General features: G+C 40.8%; 1 protein-coding gene across 9 annotated transcripts in view; it reads left to right on the forward strand.

Moving 5' to 3' along the window:
- The window catches only part of LOC119479369 (protocadherin-15-like), a 331261-nt gene that overhangs the window by 183586 nt on the left and 121330 nt on the right, over nucleotides 1-26345 (forward strand). For all 9 annotated transcript variants that reach the window (XM_037754884.1, XM_037754889.1, XM_037754892.1 and 6 more), the window contains 7 exons: nucleotides 213-373; nucleotides 936-1091; nucleotides 4426-4545; nucleotides 6789-6899; nucleotides 12684-12854; nucleotides 22954-23062; nucleotides 24593-24705. In XM_037754884.1, the coding sequence (XP_037610812.1) occupies nucleotides 213-373; nucleotides 936-1091; nucleotides 4426-4545; nucleotides 6789-6899; nucleotides 12684-12854; nucleotides 22954-23062; nucleotides 24593-24705 (941 nt within the window). The remainder of the gene's footprint in view (nucleotides 1-212; nucleotides 374-935; nucleotides 1092-4425; nucleotides 4546-6788; nucleotides 6900-12683; nucleotides 12855-22953; nucleotides 23063-24592; nucleotides 24706-26345) is intronic.

The raw sequence follows: 26345 nt of genomic DNA on the forward strand, positions 1-26345 counted from the left end.
GTTACTTAGGCTCCTTTGCGACAAGCAAGTGAGCCCACTACAACCTAAAAATCCCAAGTTGCGTTAATACGTTAAAATAATTAGTAGCATTAAAACAAATTTGCGCTAACGCGTTATTATCATGTTAACTTTGACAGCCCTAGAGTCTGTCTCTCTCTCTCTCTCTCTCTCTAGCTGATGGGTTAATACAAGTGTTGTCATTGTATCCCCAGGAACATTATTGGTGGAGAACATGCAGATAAATGGCAAGGCCCAGGATCCTAATAAAACCATCTCTCTGTCGCTAAGGGACAACCACGACTACTGGGTGATCCTCGACCCTTCCAAAAAAGCCCTTTACCTCAACAGCACCGGACGGGTTCTGGATAGAGATGTAAGGCCACTGAACTATTTTTATTGTAGTATTGCCTTCTGAAAAGTTATTTTTTTACAGTGTCTTATCTACTTAACCATTTTGCTCTTCCTGGTTTGGCTCTTAATTGTCAGATAGACTGAAATCTTAATGAATCTGGTGTGTCACACAGCCTCACACTCCGTTCTGTAGTAGTGTTAATGTTGTTTCAGCAAATGAAGACAGATGCTTGTTTCTTAGTTTAGTTTGTCTTTTTCACTTGACTACACGGGATAAATGTGGCGGAAGCAAATTTTCACGGCTGTCTCACTTTTTCCAGCATTTGCTATTGTGAGAAACTCAGAAAGTTTTTTATCTCCAGCTCAACTGGAAACAAGCAGCCTCCTGCTGTTTCACTCTGTAAAGTAATCCAGCGGATGTTTTTGAAAGTCTGATTTGGCACAAAAAGTACAATACAAGAGGCTGGCGGTCTTCTGTGCAATAGTTTTACTTATTTTTTATTTTCTGGTTAATTATTTATCGCTATTGTACCATTGCAGTTTTAACGATATATCTATCCCCCTGTTTTTCCTTTTTTTTCCAGCCCCCCTCGTATATTCAGTCCATTGTGGTTCAGGTTCAGTGCTACAACGTGCTGGTAGGCTCAGTGATCTTACACGAAGTCCGCATCGTTGTTCGAGACCGCAACGACAACTCGCCGCATTTCCAACAGCCGAGATACTATGTCGCCGTCAGTGAGGTAAAACACACACACACACTCACACACTCGTACGCAGTAAATGTTTCACACATATAAACACACCTAACCTCTTTCTCTCACAGAGATGTAGTGAAGTAAAAATAAATCCATAAAGCTAAGTGCGGTGGAAATACCTCACGGTCTTTCACTTAAATCAAGAGCCATTTATTGCACATATACTGCAGTGCTGCTGTCTATCATGATGGCAGGTAGAGGACTCACAGGTCTGAGACTAGAGACCACAGGAGGGAGGGTGGGGGGGATACAGTCCAGTCCAGCATGAGTACAGTAAAGTAGGGTCAGTTGTAATGCACCAAGCTTTTCCCATGCTGCTCTGGGGGTCAGGTGTAGTGCTAACAAGGCCAGCATTGACCTGGTGTATGTAGATACTGTGTGTATTTTGAATAAAAAAATAGTATTGTACATGGCATTTTGCTGTCAGAGTACAGTTAAAGGGCAGCACGTAAGCAGGCAAAAAGCAGAGTTTTTGGGCAGCCGAGGGGACGGATCTAAATGTGTTATTCTGAGGGTTGCAGAATAGTCCTTAAGATGCCAATCCCACAGTTAGTGTGTCCTCCAGAGACTGGGGGAGCAGAATTTAACTAGTGGAGGTTCAAACTGAAAACTGGACAAGGATACATGTAGCCTGCTGCCAGCATAGACCTAGGCGGACCCAGTAGAATATCTCATTATACAGTCCTCCACAGCCTGTCCAACTCAATCTGTCTTCTCAACCTCTCTTTCTCTCTCTCTCTCTCTCTCTCTTGGCCTCTCTCTCTCTCTGTTTTTGCAGCTTCCCCCCTTCACCACTCCCAGCTCTTCATTATGTCACCTTTTCTCAACCTCCCCACCTTTCCTGTGCCACACTCTATATATTTCGGGTTGTCTTTCCTCCCACCCTTCCTCCTCCTCCTCCTCCTCCTCCTCCACCACCCCGCCACCTCTCACAGCACTCCACTTTCTCATTACTCCTCTTAAAATAATTCCCTCCGCTCACTTCAACGGCCGCCATACAATTTAGGAGACGCGTCGTAAAGAACTTTAAAATATGATTCCCGTGCCAGCCCAAGGTAAATGTGGTCAGTTTGGCGGTAATAATTTAAAAAAGGTGAATTCATTTATTCTGATATGGGCAATAATTAAGATTTGAGTGCAAGTCTGCTCATTAGGCAGACAGCTATGTCTAATTCACTTTAGTTTGCCCCCAGAACTCCAACCACCTAATGCAGTAAATTTAACACTGCGAGGGTGACTCAGGAGTTACATGCAGCTTCATCATTAAACCTGCTTCTACTTGTCTATAACTAACGATTATTGGGTGCAAGAAAGTGAGGAAAGTGACAGATTAAGACACACAGAGAGGCAGTATGGTTATTTATAAGAACGTCTAGGACATAGTTTATGAGTTCACCGTGAAAGTTTTCGGGTACAAGGTGATCCTCGTGGCTGATTTCATGAGTTGGCACTGGTGCCGGAGTCTGGAGTTGTTTCATTAGAGCCGTATCCGCAAGTGGCAAAGTGACAGCGCGAGTCGTTCTGAAGACCATTGTTGGATCAGTGGGAGGCAGAGATAACCCTGTTGAGGGAAATGATGTAACAAATCATTGGTGCGGCAGCTTAATTAAACTTAATCTCAAATGTTTCTCGTGCTGTCTGGAGATTAGACTTCTGTTTTGACACATAATCACAGATCCCAAGGCGCACGGCTAAAAAAAAAAGTATACAGCATGGCAATTTATGGCTGGCAAAGTTCTCTCTTTCATGTGCTGTGGCATGAGTTCAACTTTCGGGTTCAGAAAATCTAATCGAATGCCTTTCTGAACATCTAGCTTCTGTCTCCTCTACTAGAAAGTGAGCTATCTTGTTGCACATGTGCAGTGATAATGAAAGTGAAATTTAAAGCACAAATGAAAGCCAAAATCCAAAATACTTTGACAAACGGCATTGTTTATTTACAGTTTGTATGTACATTTGAACTACTTTCCAATAGAGCTGCACCCCCGATTCAACTGTTATCAGCTCATTAAATGTGCGTAATCAATTGTTATAAGCCTCATAGATATGGGACAGTAGGGGCCTGCTACACCTACTATGTTGCAGAAGTGAAAGCAAAACTTAAAAGTAACACATTCGTTTACATTTTTTAATGTGATATATCTACCAGTTTTGCAAAGAAATCCAAAAATATTTTTCATTTACACATTTAGTTTGTTTTTACCTGAAATGAGCATGGGTTGGCTACAAAACCATAATTTGGGAAATGCTAGCTGTCTGCAGCTGGTGTAACATTGGTTATCTAAAAAGAGCTACCATGACATCTTTTAAATGATCTAATAATGGAGCATTATGTTCTGCCGCTGTGCTGACATCCAAAACGTAACGCAAGATCATATGCAAAATAGCTAATGTTACAGTAACTGACTGTAACATTAGTTAGCTAAACTGCTACCACAGTGTGACTGAGAATCACATAACACACTCTTACTTAGGGAAACTCATTTATATTCATACAATTTATAGCTAAACTATGTATACCATACTCAAAGTGAGAATGAATCAGGGAGCTCGCTAACATTTTGTGGCATATTGGATTGAATTGTTTGTAGTTAGTTCATTAATTTTGTTAATTTTATTTCGAGAAAAGGGTAGGCGTAATAAGCTATGTCCCTACACCTTTGTGGTCATTGCTGCAATCTGTTTTGCCATTGACTCATTATTTTATAACGGTGAGTATTTAGATCCAATCTGTTTCTGTTTTTATTATTATTTTATTTTATTTAAATCAAAGACCAAAATGAATATAAAGACACCCACACTGTCTTTTTGTCTTGTGAGACAAGCACTCTTAACATAACATGTATGATTTTCTATCACCCATATGTCCCGCTTTTATCTAAAATCTTCTATTCGATGGGGCAATGAGGTGTAGCAAACAGACTGCAGACAGTTGGACAAACCATGCTGCCTGTGTTTCATTTTATCTCCAGAGCAAAATTAAAGCACACAAACATTTACAAGCTGATCTTCCTTCTCAAGCCCCATTTGAGCACAATAAACATAAAACTGCAAGTCATTTTCTGTTTGTTTTGTAGAGACAGTGGGGTATCAAGATCCCTCATGGCCAGACACATGTGAAGAGTTTTTTAATGTGCCCCTCCCTTATCTCTGCCACATGCAGGCAGTAGATGTCAGGAAGACGAGACACGACAGTTCAGGATAGAAGCTGTTTGATGTCAGTGGTGCAGAGTATGAAAGTGTTTAAGTGTTTGACATCATGTAGTGTGAGCTTGTAGAAAAAGATGCTGAAATTCTCTCTCTGTGTTGTGTTTTCCAGCTGACGCCGGTAGGAACCACTATCTTCTCTGGTTTCTCGGGGAACAATGGGGCAAAAGACATTGATGACGGTCCCAACGGACAGATAGAGTACACCATCCAGTACAACCCCAAAGACCCGGTAGGTTATCTATCTGCCTGCTGATCTCTTTAAAGTGTGAAGTGGCCAGGTTTTAACTCATTATGCAGGCTATTGGTTTAGCACCACGGCTATGGCAATAAATCAGAATGTGTTTTTGTTTTTTTTAAAGGAATACTTCACCCCCCAAAATTACCATTTGTATATCAATTTATATCATTTTAACGACAGCAAAACTATATCAAAACATCTGTTTACAAACTCTCACACAACCCATGCAGTGTAATTGTACTATTTAAAACCCTTCCGCATTAAGTGTCACGCTTGCGCAGGCGAGCTACTCCTCCGTGCAAGTACTATTTATGCGGAAGCGTTTTTAAATAGTGAGGTTTTAGCTAAGATGCATGTGTTTGGGTGGTACTGAGCATACGATGAATAAATGAGACTTAGATTATACTGTTTGAGTTGTGTGAGAGTTTGTAAAAGATATAGCGGTGGAGGCACGTGAGAAAAACAAAACTGTCTTCAAGAATTCAACGTATCACTGGGTGATAATTAATATACACATGATCATTTTGGGGTTAACTGTTCCTTTAAAATGTAGCATAACTGAGAGCAACAATAGAGCAAATATCAACCAAAATTCACTAAGATGCCTGTATATTTACATATTCACTTATTTTATTGTTTTAAATTGACATCATAGCAGCATTTCGGCCGAATATTCCTTCAGTTTGGTTTGGAAGTTTCAATGGCCAAATGCTGTTGTATAGTATGCCACATTTTCCTACCTCAGAGTTTAGTTGGAAGACATTTTTTGGATAAGTTATAACTGACCTCAGGAACAGATGGGCTACTGTAGGCATGTAATGTTCAAAGATGAATTATTGCTAAAGATTGTATCATTTACTTGCTTCATGAGAGCGGATATAACACTCTTTCTATAATCTCTCACTCACTCCATTTTCCCAAGAATCTTTATTGGTAGGATAATATGGAGCTCAATAGCTTTCAATATGCTATTAAATAAATAAATAAGTATTTATCAGCTCCCAGTGCTCCTCCGGTCACTGGACCGCCATGATCAAAAAGATCAACGCTACCGCTCTGTCTGCGCTCAGCGTCTCCTCTCCTCATCCCTCTGTGTGTGCAAGTGTCAACATACCTCAAAGTCACGTTTGCGGGCCCTCTCCCCCTAAACAGCGGCGTTTTGAGGCTGATGTGATGCTCATCGGCAGTGTGGCACAGTGCAGCCTCCGGAGGCTTCCTCTCAGCCCTTTCAGACGGAGCGATCGGGTCACAATGTGGACATTAGAGACACATATTAATACCAGGTGTAGACTTAATCAGGTTAAATCATATCTGGATACAGTCTGCATACGAGACACATTTTAATGCCAGGTGTAGACTTAATCAGGTTAAATCATATCTGGATACAGTCTGCATACGAGACACATTTTAATGCCAGGTGTGAAGGGGGGTCTTTGATGCTGAGTAATAAGCTCACAAGCGGACCTAGCTAGGTAGCATTAGCAGCCTTGTTGAGCTAACGCCCGAGCCAGACTGGGCACGTCAGCAGCTCGTGGCGGCTGCCTCGCTGAACTGCTGTGTTTCTCACTCGTGTGGTGTCCACAATGGTAGCGTTTCGGCTGCAGCACTGCTGCTGCTCCCAGTCTTTTCTTTCTACATATAATTTCCCTTTCATAATGGCCATTTCATTTCATTTTAAATGTCATTGATATTTATTTTATACTGAAAAAGGTGTGCTCATTTGTAGATAATAGTAATAAGCGACAATTAAAACCCCATACTTTATTCATTCATGGAGCTGTGCAAGTCACTGCATTTTCTACAACACTGTCCTGCAAATGTTTCAGAATAAAAAACAAGAGGTTCCGCGTCGCTCATGCGGGCGGTCTAGCCCAGCCGTAAGGCTTAAAAGCTACATAAGTTTAATTACTGTGTCAGCAGCAGCCACTAGTTGATGGATTCAGATAAATGTTGGCTTTATTGTTGCTCTAGCAACTGGTAGCAGTTGTTGAGCTTGCCTGCTCACAAGAGGCAAGAGGGTACGTGATTGTCTGAATAATATTGAAATCATATTCTTGGCAGGCTGATATACATTCACTTCTACAGTACTAATACATTTTTACTGCTCTAATTTAAATAACAGTAATCCTCCCACTATTATTACGTGTCTTACCTTGTTTAAACTCTAAAAAAGTGAAAAATGAACTGTTGATCCTGTAATTGACTCACTATGTTTGTATCTGCGTGTGTTTCAGACAACAAACAGAACCTTTGACATCCCCCTGACACTGTTTGGCTCCGTAGTTCTCAGAGAAAGACTCAACTATGAGGAGATAACACGCTACCTGGTCATCATACAGGCAAATGTAAGTGATTTTTGTTTTTCATATTTGCCTCCGCTTCTCTGTGCAGCTATAAAGGACCAATTCTATTCTAAGTATGATATAATATTTTGTCATATAATATAAAAAGTGGAAATTATTGAAAGGTAAAGCTTTCATCTGAGACCAGTTAGAAAGGATGTCTGAACAAAATAAACTCTCTCCTGATTGAGTGGGAGTCTAGTCTGCAGCCTGGAGTGTTGTTATTTTTATGTAAATTTTTATTATCATGGTAACATTACTGTTACACGCAGCCTTGGACTATTTCTGCTCCGTTGAGTCAGCCTTAAGGGAACTATAAGCGCATCCTTAATTATCACTAATGTCTTTGTTAATGTAATTGTTTCCCTCCTTTTATTTCACTGCACTCTGTATGTTTTATTTATAAAAGTGGTCTATGATGTAGTTAATTTCACTCAATATGCAAAACAGACTCATGAGGAACGGTGGTAGAAGTTTGAAGGATCTAAACTGAGACAGAAAATTGTTTAAGTTGCTGATTGCGCCATTAGAGTTTTTGTAGTGACAAGGAAAACCTTGCTTACAAAAAAACCTTTAGTTCTCGACAAAGTGTGGCAAGTCTCAAGGCCCATTTACCCTGAAAGCATAATTAAAAGTCAACAGTACACTGAAAGATTAATGTGTTTCTGACTGCTTGAAAGCCTGGCGTAGTCACTGTTCATCTGAATACAATATTAGGTGTTTTGAGTGGCTGTGAATTTGCTGAATATAAATTCTGAGCAAAGACTTAGAGACCATGTGCTACCAAGGGAACAAACACTTTGAATAAGCCTGACCTTTTCATCTTAACTGTTACGTGAGGGCAAAATGAAGCCATGGTAACTAACTAACCATAGCTAAATAATTCATGTAAACAACAGAGTGATTACATCTTTTAATTACTCTCCTACATTTCACAGCTATAAATACATGTTCATATTATTGGCAATGAAAAGAACACATCAACATTTTGGGAAATATATTCACTTTCTTGCCGAGAGTTGGATGAGAAAATTGATTCCACTCTTACTGTATGTCTGTACAATATGAAGCTACAACCAGCTTAGCTTGAAACAGCAGACTAACCTGCTTCTGTCCGAAGGCAAGGAAATCGACGTACTGTCAGCTCTACAGCTCACAAATTAACACAATGCATCTGGTATGCTTAATCCGTACAAAAACTGAAGAATAAAAAATGACAAGTTAAGGTTTTACAGGGTTTATGTGCTGGAATTATTGGTGCCTTCAAATGAGGTTGTGTTTACCCGTGTTCACGAGATGAGTCCATGTGAATACCCCCTCTCTTGTGGTATTCACGACCTCGTAAGTGGAAAGTTTCTGAAAGCTCCAAGTTTACGAGTTTTGACGTGTTTGTTGGTGTTGTCAGAAATGGCGGAGGCCTTGGCAGTTCATTTTTCAGTATATAATAAGTTCATATTTTTTAATTTAAGTCGTATATTGTTGTTCTTTATAATTTTATAATAGGTCTGAGGAAAATGTTGATATTCCCAACCGCCTCATCTTTTTCCTCTGTCATTATGCCATTACATTTCCAGCACTATGTTACCCGCTTGTTAGCTAAATTGTTAGCCTCTCTGGCTTCTAGACGCCGACAGTAGCGTTAATATTGCCGTTGCTTAGCAGCGGTTTTCTCACGACTTAACCACTTGAACGCCAAACATATTGTGTACACGACTTCACATGTCGTAACCACTAAGCTAACCGTGTACTGACTGTAGCTTCACATCTAACGCACAGCTACGATAGTGGCATCAATCTTCTTCTTTAATTCTCAGCAAGATAGTGAGGGTGTGTATTTCATGTCAAACTATTCACTTAAGTCATAATATGCAAAATAATATGTTTAAACAATTGTACTACTCTGGAAAAAAGTGATACATTTGTTGTTTTTCTACCCTGACAGAGAACATGAAACAATTAAAGCCTGCAGAGTGCAGTATAAAAATACAATACCGGTGTTAATTGCAGTTACTGTGGAGGCTGTTCTTTGCTGTCACTGTCTAGTTTACATTCCCCCAGTTATTTTGAAATGCATGCAGTATGTAATTAGATTCTTTATGGTGTCAATCGTTGCTTGAAATTAACTGCTGTCCTTGTTATGAAAGAAGCCGCACGAAAACATGGATGTTACAAAAAAAGGGTGCGAGTACAGCACCATGTTTTGAAGAGATTATATCCTGGCGAAGGGCAAAGTTAGTGGAACACAAATAAAGAGTTTAATGGCAGAAAGCTATGTTGTTTTATATATAGACATATATTTTCCTAAGAAAAGGGAGGACATGGGATGGTTGCATTAATTATTCAGTTGCAGAGAGTTTCCTGTAGATTCCCTGATTTGGCTGTTTTGTTCTGTGAGCTTTACAAAATAGAAATAATAAAAAAAAGCATGTTTGTGTAAATCTTAATTATCTTGAAATAAAAACTGAAAACACAGCAGTTATATTGACCATTCAGATGAATAGGCCAATTAAGTGTTTCCTGTGAATTTGCTGAGCAGCTTCCTTTGTTTGTAATTGGATGGCAGATACTTCACCAACAGCAGAGCAACAAGTAGACATTAGCACTGAAATTAGAAATGTGTACACAAAAGAGTGATTGCACTTTAACGCCTAAGCAGAAATACAACTCTGTGAATAGTTTTTCTTTTGGTGTCTGACAAGGACTCAGCATTTTCAAATTGTATTGATATTTTACTGAAATGCAGCCATTTCATCTTAAGGTCTCCTGAAGGTCTTCTTCTGGACAAAAACTTAATAGTGTGCAAGCACATCCATTTTTTATTTTGTATGCATCGAGGTCATACATTTTGGTGTGGGTTTTTTCAAAGGCTTGAGACCTTAACACTATCCAAACATTGCCGCTGAATTACTAGGATTCAGTTAATTTTCATCTCTGAATAAAAGATGGCACCGGGTGTACCGTTCTTTCAGACAACATTTAAGAGCTGGCTGAATTTTTTTTGTTTGAATAGGCCTACTTCTTTTTCTAATACAAATAATTGTACTGTGAATGTCAGTAATTAAATCAAAACTCGGTTATTGGTCATTTGACTTATTATAAATATTTTAAACTCTATAAAGTACTATATAAAGAAATGCCTTGTAGTTTTGTTGTAGTACCACATTTCGCCAGTGGGATGTGTAGGCCTCTTATGGGTTTGCTGACTGTGACCATCTGTAATGGTACGTGTCCACAGGGGCGTTTTTTTATCGTGAGGAATCGCCTCGCTTCCCAACATTGGACGCTTGATGGGCTGCCAATAGACACTAAGCACCTGAATGGACGAACGCTTTCCGTCGTGGGCTGCTGCTCCCAGATTTCAAACTGGAACCAACATGGCTGCTCGTTTGGAAACTTTCTTCTCTTAAATCACAAAAATATTTCAGCGAAATGTGTTTCTGAAAACATTTTATGCGAGAGAAAAAAGCCATGCAGTTGCTGAATCTGTCATTTTTTTGGATTGACAATGCTTAGTTTAAAAGTTTCTCTGGAGTTTCCAGAGGTCGGCAAGTTGGGTGGGATGCCTGTGATTTGCATAACGTAGCCAAGACCTCAACTTTATGCAAATGAGGGGCAGCCAACGTGACGCCCCGTCTCTCGAATCGCGCCACCACGCTACCAGAATGCATTGCACGGCTGCTTACTACAAAGACAATAAATGGGAAGCGTGGAAAGGACGGAGGCTGTGGACATGTACCATAACAGTCGAACATGACCAAATGAACGCCCCTCTTTCTCCGCTCTCTATCGTACAGGAAGAGGATTATAGAGTGTTCCAGGAGTGATGTATTTTTGTAGACAAACCAGGAAGTTAGCATCGCCCTGGTTCCCTCGACAAAAAGCCAAACGGGATTTTTCCCTTTGGATTATTGCAGAAAATAAGCTCTGTAGCAAACAAACGTTTATAATACTTACACGTTTTGTTCAGCAAGATAATCTTCACCAAATAACACTTTAATGATTTATGAAGTGTGAATGAAATTGCCAGAAGCAAAAAGCTAACGTTAGGTTATAAACGAACTACACCACGGTTGCATCCCAATCCAGGATAGCTAGCTAAACTGAAGCAAAACTTTGCTACACAACCAGGCTGTTTGCGGCTCCCTTGGCACTCCGTATGTTAATGTTATTAATTGCCATGCGACCTCTCAGCGCAAATCCTATAGGGGGAAACATGCTTTACCTGTTAACCGGCAGCGGCTTGTATCTTCAAAGGTAATTTTGTGATCTCACAGGTGTCTACAGTCTGTCCGGGATGAGGGCATCTTTGCCCGGGGCGAAACCGAGGTTTAAATCCCGTGTTTCCACAGGCGGTGCTTGTGGACGTAGCATAACGTTTCAGCCTGTAGTTAACATCTACGGCACAGTGAAGAGGGGAACAGTGGGGCCATATTTGTAGTGCTGTTGCTGAAAGACTGTTTCCAATAGTTGGTTTTGCCCCGGGCAAAGATGTTCTCACCCCCGGCAGACAGTAAACACCTGTGAGATTCAGAAAATATATTTGAAGACGAGGCCACAGATGGGGCTAGGGAGAGCACCGCTGACCAAAGCTGTATTTTATACATGCTACCAACAGTGTCAAAACAAAAATCAGACACTTTCTTTGGGTGTTAAAACCATATTTACGGGTGGAAATAAAATGTGTGAAGATTCCCTGGGCGGACTACAGTATATGTGCGTCTGTAACACCTGAGCAGGTGTTTAGCTACAATTAACTGCATGACTTACCCATTATCATGTATCTGTATGTTTATTTTGTTCAATTACACCATTAAGACTGGTAGACTGTTGGATATTACGCAAATCTTTTTAATGACTTGACTGCATATTTGCCATTGAGGGCAAGAGAAATGTTTTCGAATTTGGTTTATCTGCATGTTTAGTCTAATGTAATTTATACCCTTTTAATGAATCCAGAGTTGAGATGAGTTATTTGCTGTATTTAATTCTTTAAAGTGTTTCTGGACAGTGATTGAATAGCCACAAACAGGAGTGGGTTTTTGTATGAATAATTCAAATACTTTAGTTGTGTTTTTTATTTAATCTATTGCTCAAATGCCTAATCTACTTGAATGTTGCTGCAAAACAGATCGCACACCACTTGTTAGGTACTAGATCTTCCCTTCGTGTCTCTTATCTAATTATTGTTCGTTATTAAAGCCTGGAAGGTGTTGAACAATATTTGCTATGTTTAATTCTTTCAATTTTCTTCATTGAACAGCAACAGATCGGAATAGGAACACTGCAATGTTATGTTATGTAATTTGCAAACTTTATACTACACTTGGTTTTGCTGCAAGGTTTTTATTAAATGTATTTCCATAAATCTGTAATGTTTAATCAATCATTTATTATGATCAAGGAACTTGTGTAAAATTTGTGTACTTAGTTTGCTAGCTTTCATAAAACATTTTTAATGAAATACATGACATACATTGGTGGAATAAACATGCCCTGTGCTGTGCTGAGGCGGTTATAAACACATTAGAAGTCTGTTTATCTGCCCTTGATGAGGTATAAATTGACATGAAGATGGTAAGTCAAGTAGACACCAGCATTTGAAGGCATCGAGAGCTCCCTGCAGCTTGGTTGATTCGATTTTCTCAAAATATTCAGCAGGACTACGTTGTGGTCATTTTCTATTCTAGACATGAAGATAAAGATATGCAAATATCTAAAGAAGAAAGTACAGTATCATCCAAAAATAAAATGAAACCTCTCTCTCTCTCTCTCTCTCTCTCTGTCTAGGACCGAGCCCCCTATCCCAGTGAGCGCCGTACGGCCACCACCACTCTAACTGTGGATGTACTGGATGGTGATGACCTGGGCCCCATGTTTCTACCATGTATGCTCGTAGGAAACACCCGTGACTGTAGTCCCATCACGTATAGGGCTAATGTGCTGGAGCTGACAGAGCCGGTAAGTGTGTGCCTGCTCGGTACCTATATTATATACTGCCTTATATGTGTGTGTATGGTGCAGAGGACGTGTTTCTATTTGTGTCTGTGTGATAGTGAGAGCTGATCTCTTGGGACTCATCCTCACAATTTTGTACGCCTCTGCCTATACATATGCATATTTGACTAAAATAGAAGCCACGTTTTGAACGGGCACTGCACTAGTTTAACAAATTCCAAGACTATGAAGAACTGATGTTGCTCCTGTGTATCTGCTGACTTTAGTTATGTTGCACATTACTCGTCAAATAATTTGTCAGACCCTTGAAATCCAATGAAATACATTTTTTTAGTGGTTTAGGAACTTAACATTGGAAATTAGCCAACTTATTATGGTAACTCTTATATTAATATTGTGTGCTTTTTCAAACCTCCGAACTTTCAAACATGGTATAATGTGTCTGTGTCACACCTGCAGTTAGGGTCTTCAAATTTTCCACAAACGTCCACTTGGACTCAAAGATTAACTGATTGGATTTTGGTAGTCAAAGGTCACTGTGACCTCACGTCTCTCCCATTCTCGTGAACACAATATCTCAGGAGATCCTTGAGCGAATTTCTTCAAATATGGCACAACTGTCCACTTGGACTCGAGGATGAACTGATTAGATTTTGGTGGTTAAAGTTCAAGGTCACTGTGACCTGACAAAACACGTTTTTGGCCATACATCAAAAATTCATATGCTAATTATGACAACTTCACACAAATGTATAATAGGATAAAATGATGAAGTGATGACATTTTGGACAGACATGGATGTAAACTGCAACTTCACTGGTTTACGGAGCCATACAACCACAAGGCGGTAATTCTAGAGCACCTTGGAGGCACAGCTTTTTTTCAGCCAAGACGTTTTGGTTGCATCTGGTTGCTATGATACGGAATATCATATCAATATAATATCGCAAAAGTAAAAATAGAGAGAGAGGCTGGACCCGTGTTACTCCGAAAAATTGGACCCTCCATATCAAGGAGAGACACAACAACACCAGTGGAAGAGGAGACTTCCATAGGCTATTGGACTTTCCCAGCTGCCTGGGAACAATCAATGGGAAGCATGTCGCAGTACAGGCCCCATCATCAACAGGGTCGATGTTACAATAACAATTATAAAGGGAGCTTCTCCATTGTCGGCTTAGCAGTAGTTGATGCGCGCTATGGTGGTGGCAAAGATGGTGGATGTGGGGGCATACGGGAAAAGCAGCGATGGTGGGACCCTCTGTGCCTCTGACTGTGGAAAGGCCCTCCGCATATTAACAGGAAAAGAGTGTGTTCAATTACTGTCTTTCCTGTGCCAGGAGGATGGTTGAGTGCACATTTTAGGACCCTTGCTGCCCAGTGTGGTAGAGTGAGTCTCCAGAGTGCTTCTCCAAAGGTCAGATATAGTGGTGAAGGCCACTTGCATCTTCCACAGTTTGGAGGCAGCTGATGATGAAGAGGAAGGAAGGTGTGCCCCGCCGACATCGATGCTGCAGCTTGCCATCCAGCGAGTAGGCAGCAACAACACCTCTATACTAGGGAAGCACTAAAAGTTAGACAGAGGTATTACTTCTTCTCTCTAGTGGGCGAAGTTGCATGACAGCACTCTGTCATCTAATGCCTCTCCAACTCCCATCACCATCCAGACCACTTTCACGACTTACATCAGTACCATCAAGATCAGGACCACCCCCATCAGTACTATCACAAAAAGCTCTTTTAAGAGGCACCGAAATACTAAAGATTCTAGCTGACTGCTGCTCACCTGACAGACCCGTGGCAAACAAAATTCCAGCATTATTTTTCATTTTGATATTGTGGTGGTCCGGTGATGTCATCTGGTACAGACACAGATACTGAGAGACCAGCAGTATTAATTTATCCTCCATTGTGTGCATGTGACAGTTGGTCTTTGTGGTATTTGGGTTAACGTCTGGGTAAAAAGTGACAGTGACGAGCGCAGCGTTTAACCAAAGTTGACATTTTTTTAAAGCAAAGAAACGCTAAACGTGCAGCGCTCGGTGCAAAAAACGATTTGATTGACCCCCTAAAAGTAAAAATATGAAACATTTACTTATTCAACTTGACATTTGCAATTTCTGTCTCCACAAACTACTTACGTAATGAGAACAAAGCATAAATTAATTTGTGTGGGCTCACAAGATATGCACTCCTGTTCTGTTTGTGAACTCTTGCATAAACTCTAGCAGATTTCCATAGCAATTAGCAACATGGGAAACAAACACACTGAATGTTTAATGATAAAAAGTTGTTAGCTGTCACATAGTGTGGCCTCTAGTTATGAACTGAAAATAGATATTATTGCATTGTCCATACAGATGATATAACCATGTTTATCTTAGGAAAAGAGTTGTGTTGCAGATGATTTCTTGTTCTTTACTTTTGAGATTCAATTAGGTGTTACTGTCTTCCTGAAAAAAATGTATAATGTATGATAATATAACTATAATTTCCATATTAAAAAGGATCATAAAAGTACTTTGGGCAGCTTAATTAGAAGGAAAGCTACTTTATTCAACGACCCTAAGAGACTGTTTGCACAAAAACTCGAAGTTGGCCTGTTATTTCTGACAGATTCTACTGTAAATCTCTTGTGTATTAACAAGTGTTATTTAAAAATAAGTTTGCAGCACCGTGGTGTGCATTTATGCTTACACAGCTGTATATATAATTTTTTGCATTTGTATCGCAGGCATTTAGCTGATGCTGTTATCCAGAGCGACTTACAATACCACTTTGTGAATTAGACAAAGTTGCTGCAGGCAAAATCCTCAACTCTGACAAGTCAGCAGAGCATTCATCCCTTACCACACGCAAGCACACACGCACACACACCCTTGATGGTGACAAGCTAGCAGTGCATTCATGCCTTAACACCCCTGATCCACCTACACACACACACACACACACACATGGCAGTGTCAAGCCAGTAGAGCAGTCATGCCTAGATGGACATTGTCTACTTCATCTCTTTGTTTATATAGATCTGTGTTACACACACACACACACACACACACACATACCCATACGCTCACTTTACACCAGACACACTGAGGGAGCTCTTTCTCTGCCTTCAAACCTCCTCTTATCTCTCCCCATTCACACATACACACTTACAGACACACGCACAATTTTTCTCCAAGCCAGGAGAGACACGGCGAGGAACAACAGGAGTAAATCAAGTTTACACCTCGTGGTTTTTGAGAAGGAGCAAGTGTACGCAGACAAGGACAGGGTTTATGGTGGAGAGGTAGAGGAAGAGGGGGGTGGTGATGTGGAGGGGGGGAATCAAACAGGGAGGAAGAGAGAGGTAAAGTCAGACACAGGAAAAGTTATGCTGGGGAAAAAACACTTGAGGGGTTTTTAAAAATCTGAAGCGATGCATAAAACACGTCGTATCAAACACAAAGATTGTTTCTCACTTGTCAATTTGCTCCCAATACACAGCTCCTGCTGACTCCAGATGCTTCACTGATTCCAGTATTTATGATCTTACAACATCACAGCATTAAAGAAAAAACGGTATCATTCAGAAAAACTGAATCTTCTCCTTTCTAATGGTGATTTTCACTCTTTGAATGGGACTTTGATCCGTGTTCACTACAGGAATTGGGACCTTTGCAGATGTCAGATTAAAGCTCATAATTAGGGAACAAAGACATTTTGACATGCCGTAGCAGGAAATGTGTGTTTGAAATAATTAATGATGGCTGCATAGGCTGCCATACAGTTTTGCCAGTTCCTGGGCCCTTGCATTGTACATGCCGGCTCATTGGCATGGCTTAAAGGTACAGTGTGTAGGTTGGTGTGGTTGCAGATTGCAACCAACTGAATACCCCTGTGCTCACTTTTCTATTTCCAAGACTGCAGTAATGTGAGCCGCCAAGTGGTAACGCCATTTGCCTCGCTCAGAAGCCATCCGTACCATAATAACACTACTTTAAGCGCAACGGAAGTCAGATGGCGGCCGGCGGTACCACGGTTTTACACTCTGCGGCTCACGTTACCGCAGTTTCACAAGTCTGTTGGAGAACTACAGCGGCCTACAGGTAACTTAAAAAACGTAAAGTCTCTCTCTAGAGCCAGTGTTTGGTTTGTCCGTTCTGGCCCACTGTAGAAACATGGCAGAGCAATATGGTGGACTTCATGAAGAGGACCCGCTCCCTATGTAGAGATGAAGGGCTCATTCTAAGCTAACGAAAACTCAACAATTCTTAGTTTCAGGTTCACTAATGAAAACATAGTCATGAATTTATATTTAATTTCTGCTAATAGTGCCCCTGAAATATTACACACTGTTCCTTTAATTGGCCATCGTTAACAGAGCCATCGTTAATGTTATTAGGTGCACCTGTGCATCTCCTGCTATGACAAGTCTAAATATCCGCTATGTAAAGGTCTATTACTGTAGTAAAACAGAAAATAACAACAGACAAGACCATGAAATGAGGTTTAAACTGTTGTGATGAAGGATTTTCACAGAGCTTGAAACGTAGCACAGCAGCAATAATTGTCTTCTTCCTCTCAATGATGGCAAGGTTTTACTATTAGAACAATGCTGCCCCGTACACAGTATACAACCTGGAATGCGCACTTGCACTTATGTGACTGACCAACAGAATACCAAGTGAACCTGCATCCCCTCCGTAGCCCTCTATGACACCTCTACTGCCAATGCAGTGGCCTTTTGGAATGAATAAGGAGGCTGTGTTAGTTGGTCTGCGCACATTTCAGTTCCAGAGGAGGTAGCAGCAGTTGGATAATTGGTATGAAAAGTCAAAGACCAAAGAGCTAGCATGAGCAGTAATATCCACCATAGCTCAACAGATGAAAAAGAGAACCACGTTCAGATAGTCCAAGGGAACATACCACTGCTAAAGCTTTTTTCTTAGACAATCATATTCTTGAACTAAACTTGGGTCATTTGAATAAATGCATGTTTATGCCAACAGCATGATCTCTCCCATTAGGTCCGCCTGAATGCACCTCTTATCTTTCCAAAGCAGCCGTCTCTCAGGGGCCCTGCTTGATTGATAAAGGCTGAGTGTCCATGTAGAGAGTGCCAGTGTCTTTTTTTTTTCAATTGATCCCAATGAGGAGAGAGTTAGAGCTTCCACTAATGACTAATTTTCTATTGATTATTAATCTATCGACTATTTTAGTCGATTAATCTAAAAAAAAAAATGTAATTAATCAATTTAACCATTTAATTTAAAGGAATGATATGTAGAACTGACAGCTAGCGTTTAACATGGGCAACATCAGTCAAAAGTCAAAACATTGGAGCCGTGGCCCGTACGCTAATGTGACTGATTGCAACTGATGGAAATGTCAAAGTAGAACATACTGGCTATAGAATTGCTGTCGGAGAAGCCAGTATTTAAATTTAGCTTGTTTCCTTAATCTTTGATGACACATCATGGTCGTTTTATGATTTATTACAGTAAATACTTATTGGCCCTTTAAGTTCATTTTATTTTGACAAACTGTAGGCAATGTCATTGTATAATTCAGCACAAAACAACAAACTACGCTACCCCTGAAATCTGTGAAGTTTTAATAGAGTGACAACATATGCTACCCTTGTTTTTTTTTATTTAGGGGGGGGGGGGGAGATCCGTGCACTGCGACATAGAGGAAGACTGAAGGGGAAGGGTGGCGTTCGTCTGCATGTAGGCTACTGCTCGCTCCCTTCAAACACTTATTCAATGGAATTTCAAAGGTAGCCAGCAGACAACTTATGGCTTTATGAGTGTATATTAAGCAGTTCCAAGGACATAGGATTTAAAAAAAAAAAAAAAAAGAAAACATGCATCTATTTAAATAATGATTTTGACGCATTTTCAACGTCATCGATTACGTCCTAGAGAGAACGTAAAAAGTGCTGCACCGGTTCCTGTCGTTCTGAGCACTTCTAGTTGAAATCCTAGACTTTGAAGCCATCTGCTGTGAGTACTCTTCTGCTTGAATGAACCCCAATATGGTGAATGTAGTTAACGCTCAGGGTTCACATTTGCTCACCTCAAACTGTTGATGAAGGGAAAAGAAGAAGCCAGGGGACATAGATAGATAGATAGATAGATAGATAGATAGATCATTTGGAGATGAGAGAGGTGGAAAGGACAGCAAATAGCTGCTGTTGCTGGGGTATAGAAAAGACGGCGAGGTGAAGTGAGGAGAGGATTGAATGAAGAGGAGAGTCAAGGCACTATAATAGTTTGAGTCCTAATCAGACTGATAAGATATGACAACCTCAGAGCCTTAGAGCCAACATAACTATTCTCTCGCTGTGTCTTTCTCCCTCTCTCTCTCACACACACATACATACATACACACACCAAGATGCTGGTCATTTATGCCGAGGAGTTGGCTGTCAGGCCATGTTCACACATGCACTTCAAAAAACGCTGCTGCCTCTGCAACTCAGAAATTTATAGCCGAGAGGGAGAAATCGATTATTGAACACTACAGTAAACAACTCTCCCAAGGCCTGACCAATCATTTAGTTTGTCATTACGTCAGACGGACGACAGCAAGTGATTGGCTACAAGTTACATAAAGACGAACAAAGACTACAGCACCATATGCTTTACTTTGTAGCTGCTTTCAACACGGACTACAACTTTGCAGGACTGCGGTGCACTGCATTGAGGAAATGTGTTATTTTTTTATGTGATAAGGGACTGCTGTGTCTCCGTTGCACCACGAACAGCGTCTTGCCGTGCGCTTCCGTATAGATGAATGGTGACAGACACAAAGCCTCACCTGACCACCAGACGCCCTCGGGGGTTTTCCCTCTATTGATTTCCTCGCTGCTCTCGTGATCAGCCACCTGCCTGCACAGCTGCTGCTCGTTTGCTCATTAGTTCCCCAGTATATATATGAAAGGCAGTTCCTCCACACACATTTGCCAGGTGGTGCTGCCTTGTTGTTGTTGTAGTGTCTGAGCCATTCATGTCTGCTTGATACCTGTTGCTGATTTTCTGCCTGCTGATTCTGCAGTGTTTGCTCGCCAGATTCTGCCTGCCTGCATGTTTCTGAAGCCTTCAAAGCCCACGGAGTAAAGAATAATTTGACATAGCCAGCTTGTTAGTTGCAGGGGGAGGGGGGTCGTTGACATTTTGGGCATGCATCATGAAGTGAGTTCAGTTTTATCAGGCTCTCTTTTTGACTTATCTGGTTTTTAAACCTGTGGTTGGTAATTGTGGATAACTTCTCTCACGCAGTTCACGTACTCGCTCTAGTAACCCCCGTTTTCCCAAGTCAGCATTTGCACATGAAAGAGGCAGTGTTCAATAAAAAGGGAACATCGGCGGATCAAGACCTTACATCAACCTGCGGCGCGTTGTCAGTGCTTCCCCCGGTCACTGGAGGGAACGCCGGGACCAGAGAGATCACCACCATCATCGCTCTGTCTCCACTTAGCGTCCCCTCTCCTCGTCCCTCCGTGTGTGCACCCGATTCAACTGTTATCAGGCCATTCATTGTGTGTTATCAGTTGCTATTAGCACCATAGATGTGGGTCAGTAGGGACATACTACACCTACTATGTTGTAAATGTGAAAGCGAAACTTAAAACCAACACGTTTTAAAGCTGCATGAACGGTTACATTTTGAATACAAACAAAACTGATTCTTTAGGTTTACGTAACAAAACTAGAACTTTTTTATTTTTAGGCAAAAAAACTGGAACTTTTTTAGTTTTAGGCAACAGAACTAGAACTTTTTTAGGTTTAGGCAACAAAACCACTTAGTTAAGTTTTAGAAAAACATTATGTTTTGGCTTATAATAACTACGTTACAAAAGTGAAAGTGAAACTTAACGCTTGTGAACACAAAGACAACTACAACTTGTTGGTTTCATACGGGATGTAAACCCCGGTCTCCTGGGGAAAGCCCTGTGTTTTGTGTCTCATCCATCGCCCCTGACCTGTACCCCATTGCTCCTGTCATAATTACTACGGTCCGCTAGAGGTTGCTGTTGTCTTTTCTTATTCTTTTTTTGCTGATCTACCATGTGCATAGATGACAAAACCTACTATGGTGTGTAGTAGGGGCCCTACTGACCCACATTTATGAGCTTTATAACCACTGATAACACACATTTAATGGCCTTATAACAGTCTAATTGGTTGGTGTGTGCGAGTGTAGACGTATCTCAAATACACATTTGCGGGTCCTTCCAACCCCCCCCCCCCCCCCCCCCCCCCCCCCTATTATTCCTTTGTAATCCCGAGGGGTTAAAATAACAACAATAACAAAAAGAAACTACTATCCAAATCCCAAAATCGAAAAACCGACCAAATACCTACCCAATTAACGAATATCTGAACATTAGAATATTCGGGTCCAGCCCTACTAGCGAGTCAGCATGTACAATACGTGTGTGATAAAAGGACAAGTGTAAAGGAGACTCATCTGTGTTATTCCTTTAGCATTCTGAAGTGAAGATCTAAAGGAGGGAGGTCAAACTGTGGAGTGGGCTTTCAGGAATCGAATTTGCCTTTTTTGAGGACAAGATTAAAGTAAATGTATTGAAGCTTGTTGCATACTAGTACTTGAAACATTCCACATCTTAAAGGAAAAGAAGAACTGCTGCTGAGTCATCTTGAAAAGGCTGTCAGTGTTGTTCCAAAAACACAGATATGATCAATGATATTAATTATTTACAGTATCCAGCACAACATCAGCGCCCTTACTGTAATTGTTAGGGTGGGTGACACACTGGGTGGGACTGTCTAATATTCATGTCGTCTTATTTTGAAGAGTTGAACTCCTTACACCTTACATTTAACACAGGATCTTTCCTTCACTGCTCACTGTCACTTCTGACGCTTTTACACTTCTACATTGTTGTCAGTGGGTTGTTTTTTGTAACCGTTGTGGAGTGGTGTGTAAGATGATTGTTAAAAACAAATTGTAGGTATCAGTACCTCAGTGTTCTCAATGACCTGGCTTTCTTTCTCGCTTTTTTCTTTGCTGCATTTACATCTCTCTCTGCTCCCTGTTTACCCTCAACTCTTGGCAGATTCATCTCCCTTCCATATATTTACACCCTCTTTTACTCCACTTCATTACTCGCCATAACTTCTTCTCCGCCTGTGTCCCCCTCCTCTCCTCTCTCTCGGTGACAGCCAAGGAGATATAGCTCCGTGATGGCTAGTAGATTTTAAGTGCTGCATGACAGGTGCGGTGGTAAAGTATTGTATCACGGCAGGTGTATGAGCGCGCTATTATGCACAGTGCATATATGTGTGTTTATGTAGGTGTGTGCTGGTGCGTTCTAGCACATTTGGGAATATGTTCACTCTTGCTGGCGTGCTTGGCTTGACATTTTATAGCTTTAGGGATTGTAGATTTTATCCTATAGACATCTAATGTTTCTCCCATCGGGGGTCTTCGTATTACCCACACCTCAGCATATTACACTATTATAAGTCAACATTATAGCCGGGCAAACACTCGCATACAGATAGGGATCCACAGCTGCAGACTCATACAGTATTTGTGTGGAGCAGCACAATACATCTGCACAATAGAAATAGGTCCTAATTGTTATTCTGATTTCATTTTACTGAATGTGATGAATTTTTATGTGCTTGCATGCTCTATATGTGATTTAATGTATACCCCAGTGTGTTTTTGCCAACAATTGATTGTCCTATACCTCCTGTTCAACTCTCTCTTGCTTTGCCGGCTTGCTCAGAGCTCGTTGTGACATAAATAAATAGCTTCGGTAAAGCTTTTCTTTATACCTTAGAACACAACTGAGTAGGACAGACCGCCAAGAAATATATTTTTTAATATCCTCTCCCATTTTTTTGCTGTTGCTTTAAGCTATACTGCAGCTGTTTTTAATTAAAGCTGGCACTGTTGGGGAAAACGATACTCGATATTTTCTGTATTTTCTTTCACCCTTAATGCAACGTTGTGCCACTGTAGCACAAGTTCTCAGTGAACGTATGCTGTTTTTGAGTTCCGATGTTTTTCATTCTTATCTATCTGTTATGTGATATTTGTAAGTAATGAACTGCGATGGCCTCCTTGGTTCTGTTTCCAGAATAAGGTGAATCCCGTCAATGTGACTCCGTCCATTCAAGCCGTGGACCAAGACAGAAACATACAACCTCCCTCTGACAGGCCAGGGATCCTGTACTCCATCCTCATTGGTAGGTTTACATTTTGGTGGGGTTAGATTGGTTGATACAAGTATTGTATGGAAATATATACAGTGAGACAATACAAATTTGTGTACCATCCACAGATTTAGACCATTATAGGCTGCAGTGTTGCAAATCAATACGCATTTGTATGACGTGCAAAAATGTGATGACGTACTTTCATTTGTTAATTGTTTAATTTGTTCTATTAGCTGAAAACAAACTAACCAAAAACATTTAATTTCAACCAAAAATTGTACACTATTGCAATATAAAATTCAATATGTCATAATTGATGATTTTATCCATGTAGCCGACTATCTGGCCGGAAACATACAGTTTAGAATTTGAATGTTTGAAGATAAAAAAAAGTGCAGAATCCCAAAAGTTGTCCTCTTGAGTTAACCCAGAATGATCACACAAAAAGAAAACATTATTTAAGGGAACAGTGTGTAGCATCTGGCGGTATCGAGCGGTGAGGATGCAGTTTACAACTTCTCCCGTGTGCCGAGCGTGTAGTATCGCTACGGAGGCCGACGCGAACACGCGAATGGCCCTCTCTGGAGCCAGTTGTTGTAAGAGTAGAGTGCTTAGAGCGTGTGTGTACTTGGGAAGTGAGTGGTGAAGCACGAGAGAGAGAGTGGCAGCGACGGTAGCGAGTAACGTTATCGACTCCGGCCCAAGCAGGAAAAGTTAACAGTGTGTCCATTCTGGGCTACTGTACAAACATGGAGGACTCCATGGAGTGGGGACCCACTCCCTCTGTAGATATGAAGGGCTCATTCTAAGGTAACGGAAATACAACGATTCTTATTATCAGGTGATTACACACTAAAGAAAACATAGTTATTAATATTATATTCCATTTCTCCCCCTAAATGTTACACACTGGTCCTTTAACGGACCATTTACTTACAGCGATAAAGATAACTCTGTAATTCAGAGTGACTTTATCGACAGAATTAAAACATGAATTAATAGCAGTTGAGGGTCAGATGGGAAAGCTTCAATGTTGGCTTTATGGTTTTAGCTTTAATGGCCTTCTTCAGACAATATATGAACAGTGATTGGAAATTGCTCTAGACAACAAAATGATTCAAAGAACAGACTATGGCAAAGTTGCTTGATTCATGGACACAAGGATGTGCCTTAAGAGGAAGAAAGGCTCTCTCACAAACATCCGTAACCACAAACATCAAGGGGATTATGCTGCCTTGTGCACATGTGCTGCTCCTCTCACCAGAACTTGATTTCCCCACTGAGCAATGCAGCATTCTAAAGCACCATATATGTATGTTTGTTTGTGCACCGCCACCTGTGGAGAGCAGAAATGAGAAAACCGGGAGCATTAGCCATCTCGCTCTCCTCCTCTCCTTCTTCTTTTATACTCCCCCTAGACACCCACCAAGCAAACATATATTGATTCTTAAACCAATTACTAACGTCTCCCCCTCTCTCGTACACACACTACCCTATTTTTGTATATTTTGTTATTCCTCAGTCCTTACTGTTTGTGTCTTATTTTCTACTCTCTCTCAGGCAAACCAGAGTCCTACGTAGAATATTTCAGCTTGAACGGAACATCAGCGGAGCTCCTGCTACTAAAGCCCATCGATAGAGAGCTCTACCGCAGATTTGATCTGGTTATCAAGGTGAGAAACACTGGAAATGGGGCGGGTTTAACTTGATTTTCTCCCAGCATGTTTCTTATGGAAAACCTCCCCCTCTCAATGTGTAGTGTGTTTTTTTAACTCCATTTAACCCCCAAGCATCCATCAATCTGTTGATTAGCAGATCTGTAAGCTTAAATAAAGACCAGCTGTTCCTCCTCAATTCATTTACTTGGTGCTTCCTGGTTTCTGTCAATTAAAAGTAGTCTACCTTGAACATATTAAGTGGCGGTAATTGTGAAGCATTAGAGCCATCCCGTGCTGTGTGAAGGTGTTTTTTGTCTCAATTAGGCCGGTAATAGAATTACACCACCGAGCATACATCAGGTTCTGCTCTGCTGAAATTGGAAATGCAAATTTTCCTCTATAGGATGTTTTTGCTGTAGTTAAAGGTGTGTATGTATATTGAGTGTACAGATATCGTGTTAATAAAATTACACTGCATTCGGGGTACTTTTGGGATGGTAAAGCTGTTTGATCCCACATGAACTAATGAATTAAGGGAGGAGGAGGAGGAGATATGAGGGAGCAAAACGGCAACAAGAAGGAGATATAGATGACAACGACAAACAGAAATAAGATGCAAACAGACGAGAAGACGCATAGGAGAGTACAGATATACAAACAGAAAAACACACAGGCAATCCAGCAGTAAACAAACAGAAGAACACACACAGGTATACAGGCAATCAAACCCTGGTATAGTCATGTGTATTAGATTTCAATCAACTTTAAATAGCTGAATTCGTCCGTAAGCCACATTCGCAAAGGATTAACACTACAGGGGGAGGTGGGGAATAAAATATCAACTGTGCTCCTCGATAATTTAGCTCAGCGCTCTGGACGGCGTTTTAACCATCGGGAAATAACAGGATCTGGTCTGTAATAGAGAAAGAGAAAGCCAAAAGACTCCCCATGGGGGCGTGGGAGAGTTGAAGGGGAGATGTGAGACAAAGATAGTGTGTGAGGTGAATTTGATTCATAACTCAGTCTAATCTTAAGGCGTAGACATGAAGCACACATGGATATAATTCAGTGTGAGTCACGCTTACCGCATATATCATTATCTCAGATGTCCATCGCAAATAAACGTCCATTAATATGCTTAGAAATCATTGAAAAAGAGACACTTCAGAACTTTTCTTTAGTATCAAAGTAATCCAGTGATAGTTACCTGATACATCGTCACACATGGGTACACTGCAAACAAGAACTGCTAATAGGTAACTCAGCATACTTTTAATGGTGCAAATTTGCTAAAATGTAAACAAATATAGGCAAAAAAAGGGGCTCGTACGAGAATACCAGTGCCGACATTATATTATAACAGCCCATTTGGTGAACTTTTATTGGGTTTTGCTGTCATGAAGGCTTAAAAGTCAAACTTCACACTAAGTTGATTATAAAAAAAAATAAAGTAGAAGGATAAGCAGCTCCTAATGTGGAAAAAAACTCAGAGATCCACTTTAAAATACAAGGACGTCGCTCTGTCTGGGATTTAAAGGACCAGTGTGTAACAATTACGGGGATCTATTGTGTTTTTGTTACCTTGGAATGAGCCGTTTATACATAGGGAGCTGGTCCCTTTACCAAACTTTGTCAACTTTTCCATCTTGGGCCAG

This window comes from Sebastes umbrosus, chromosome 20 (assembly GCF_015220745.1).
Source record: "Sebastes umbrosus isolate fSebUmb1 chromosome 20, fSebUmb1.pri, whole genome shotgun sequence".
NCBI lineage: Eukaryota > Metazoa > Chordata > Actinopteri > Perciformes > Sebastidae > Sebastes > Sebastes umbrosus.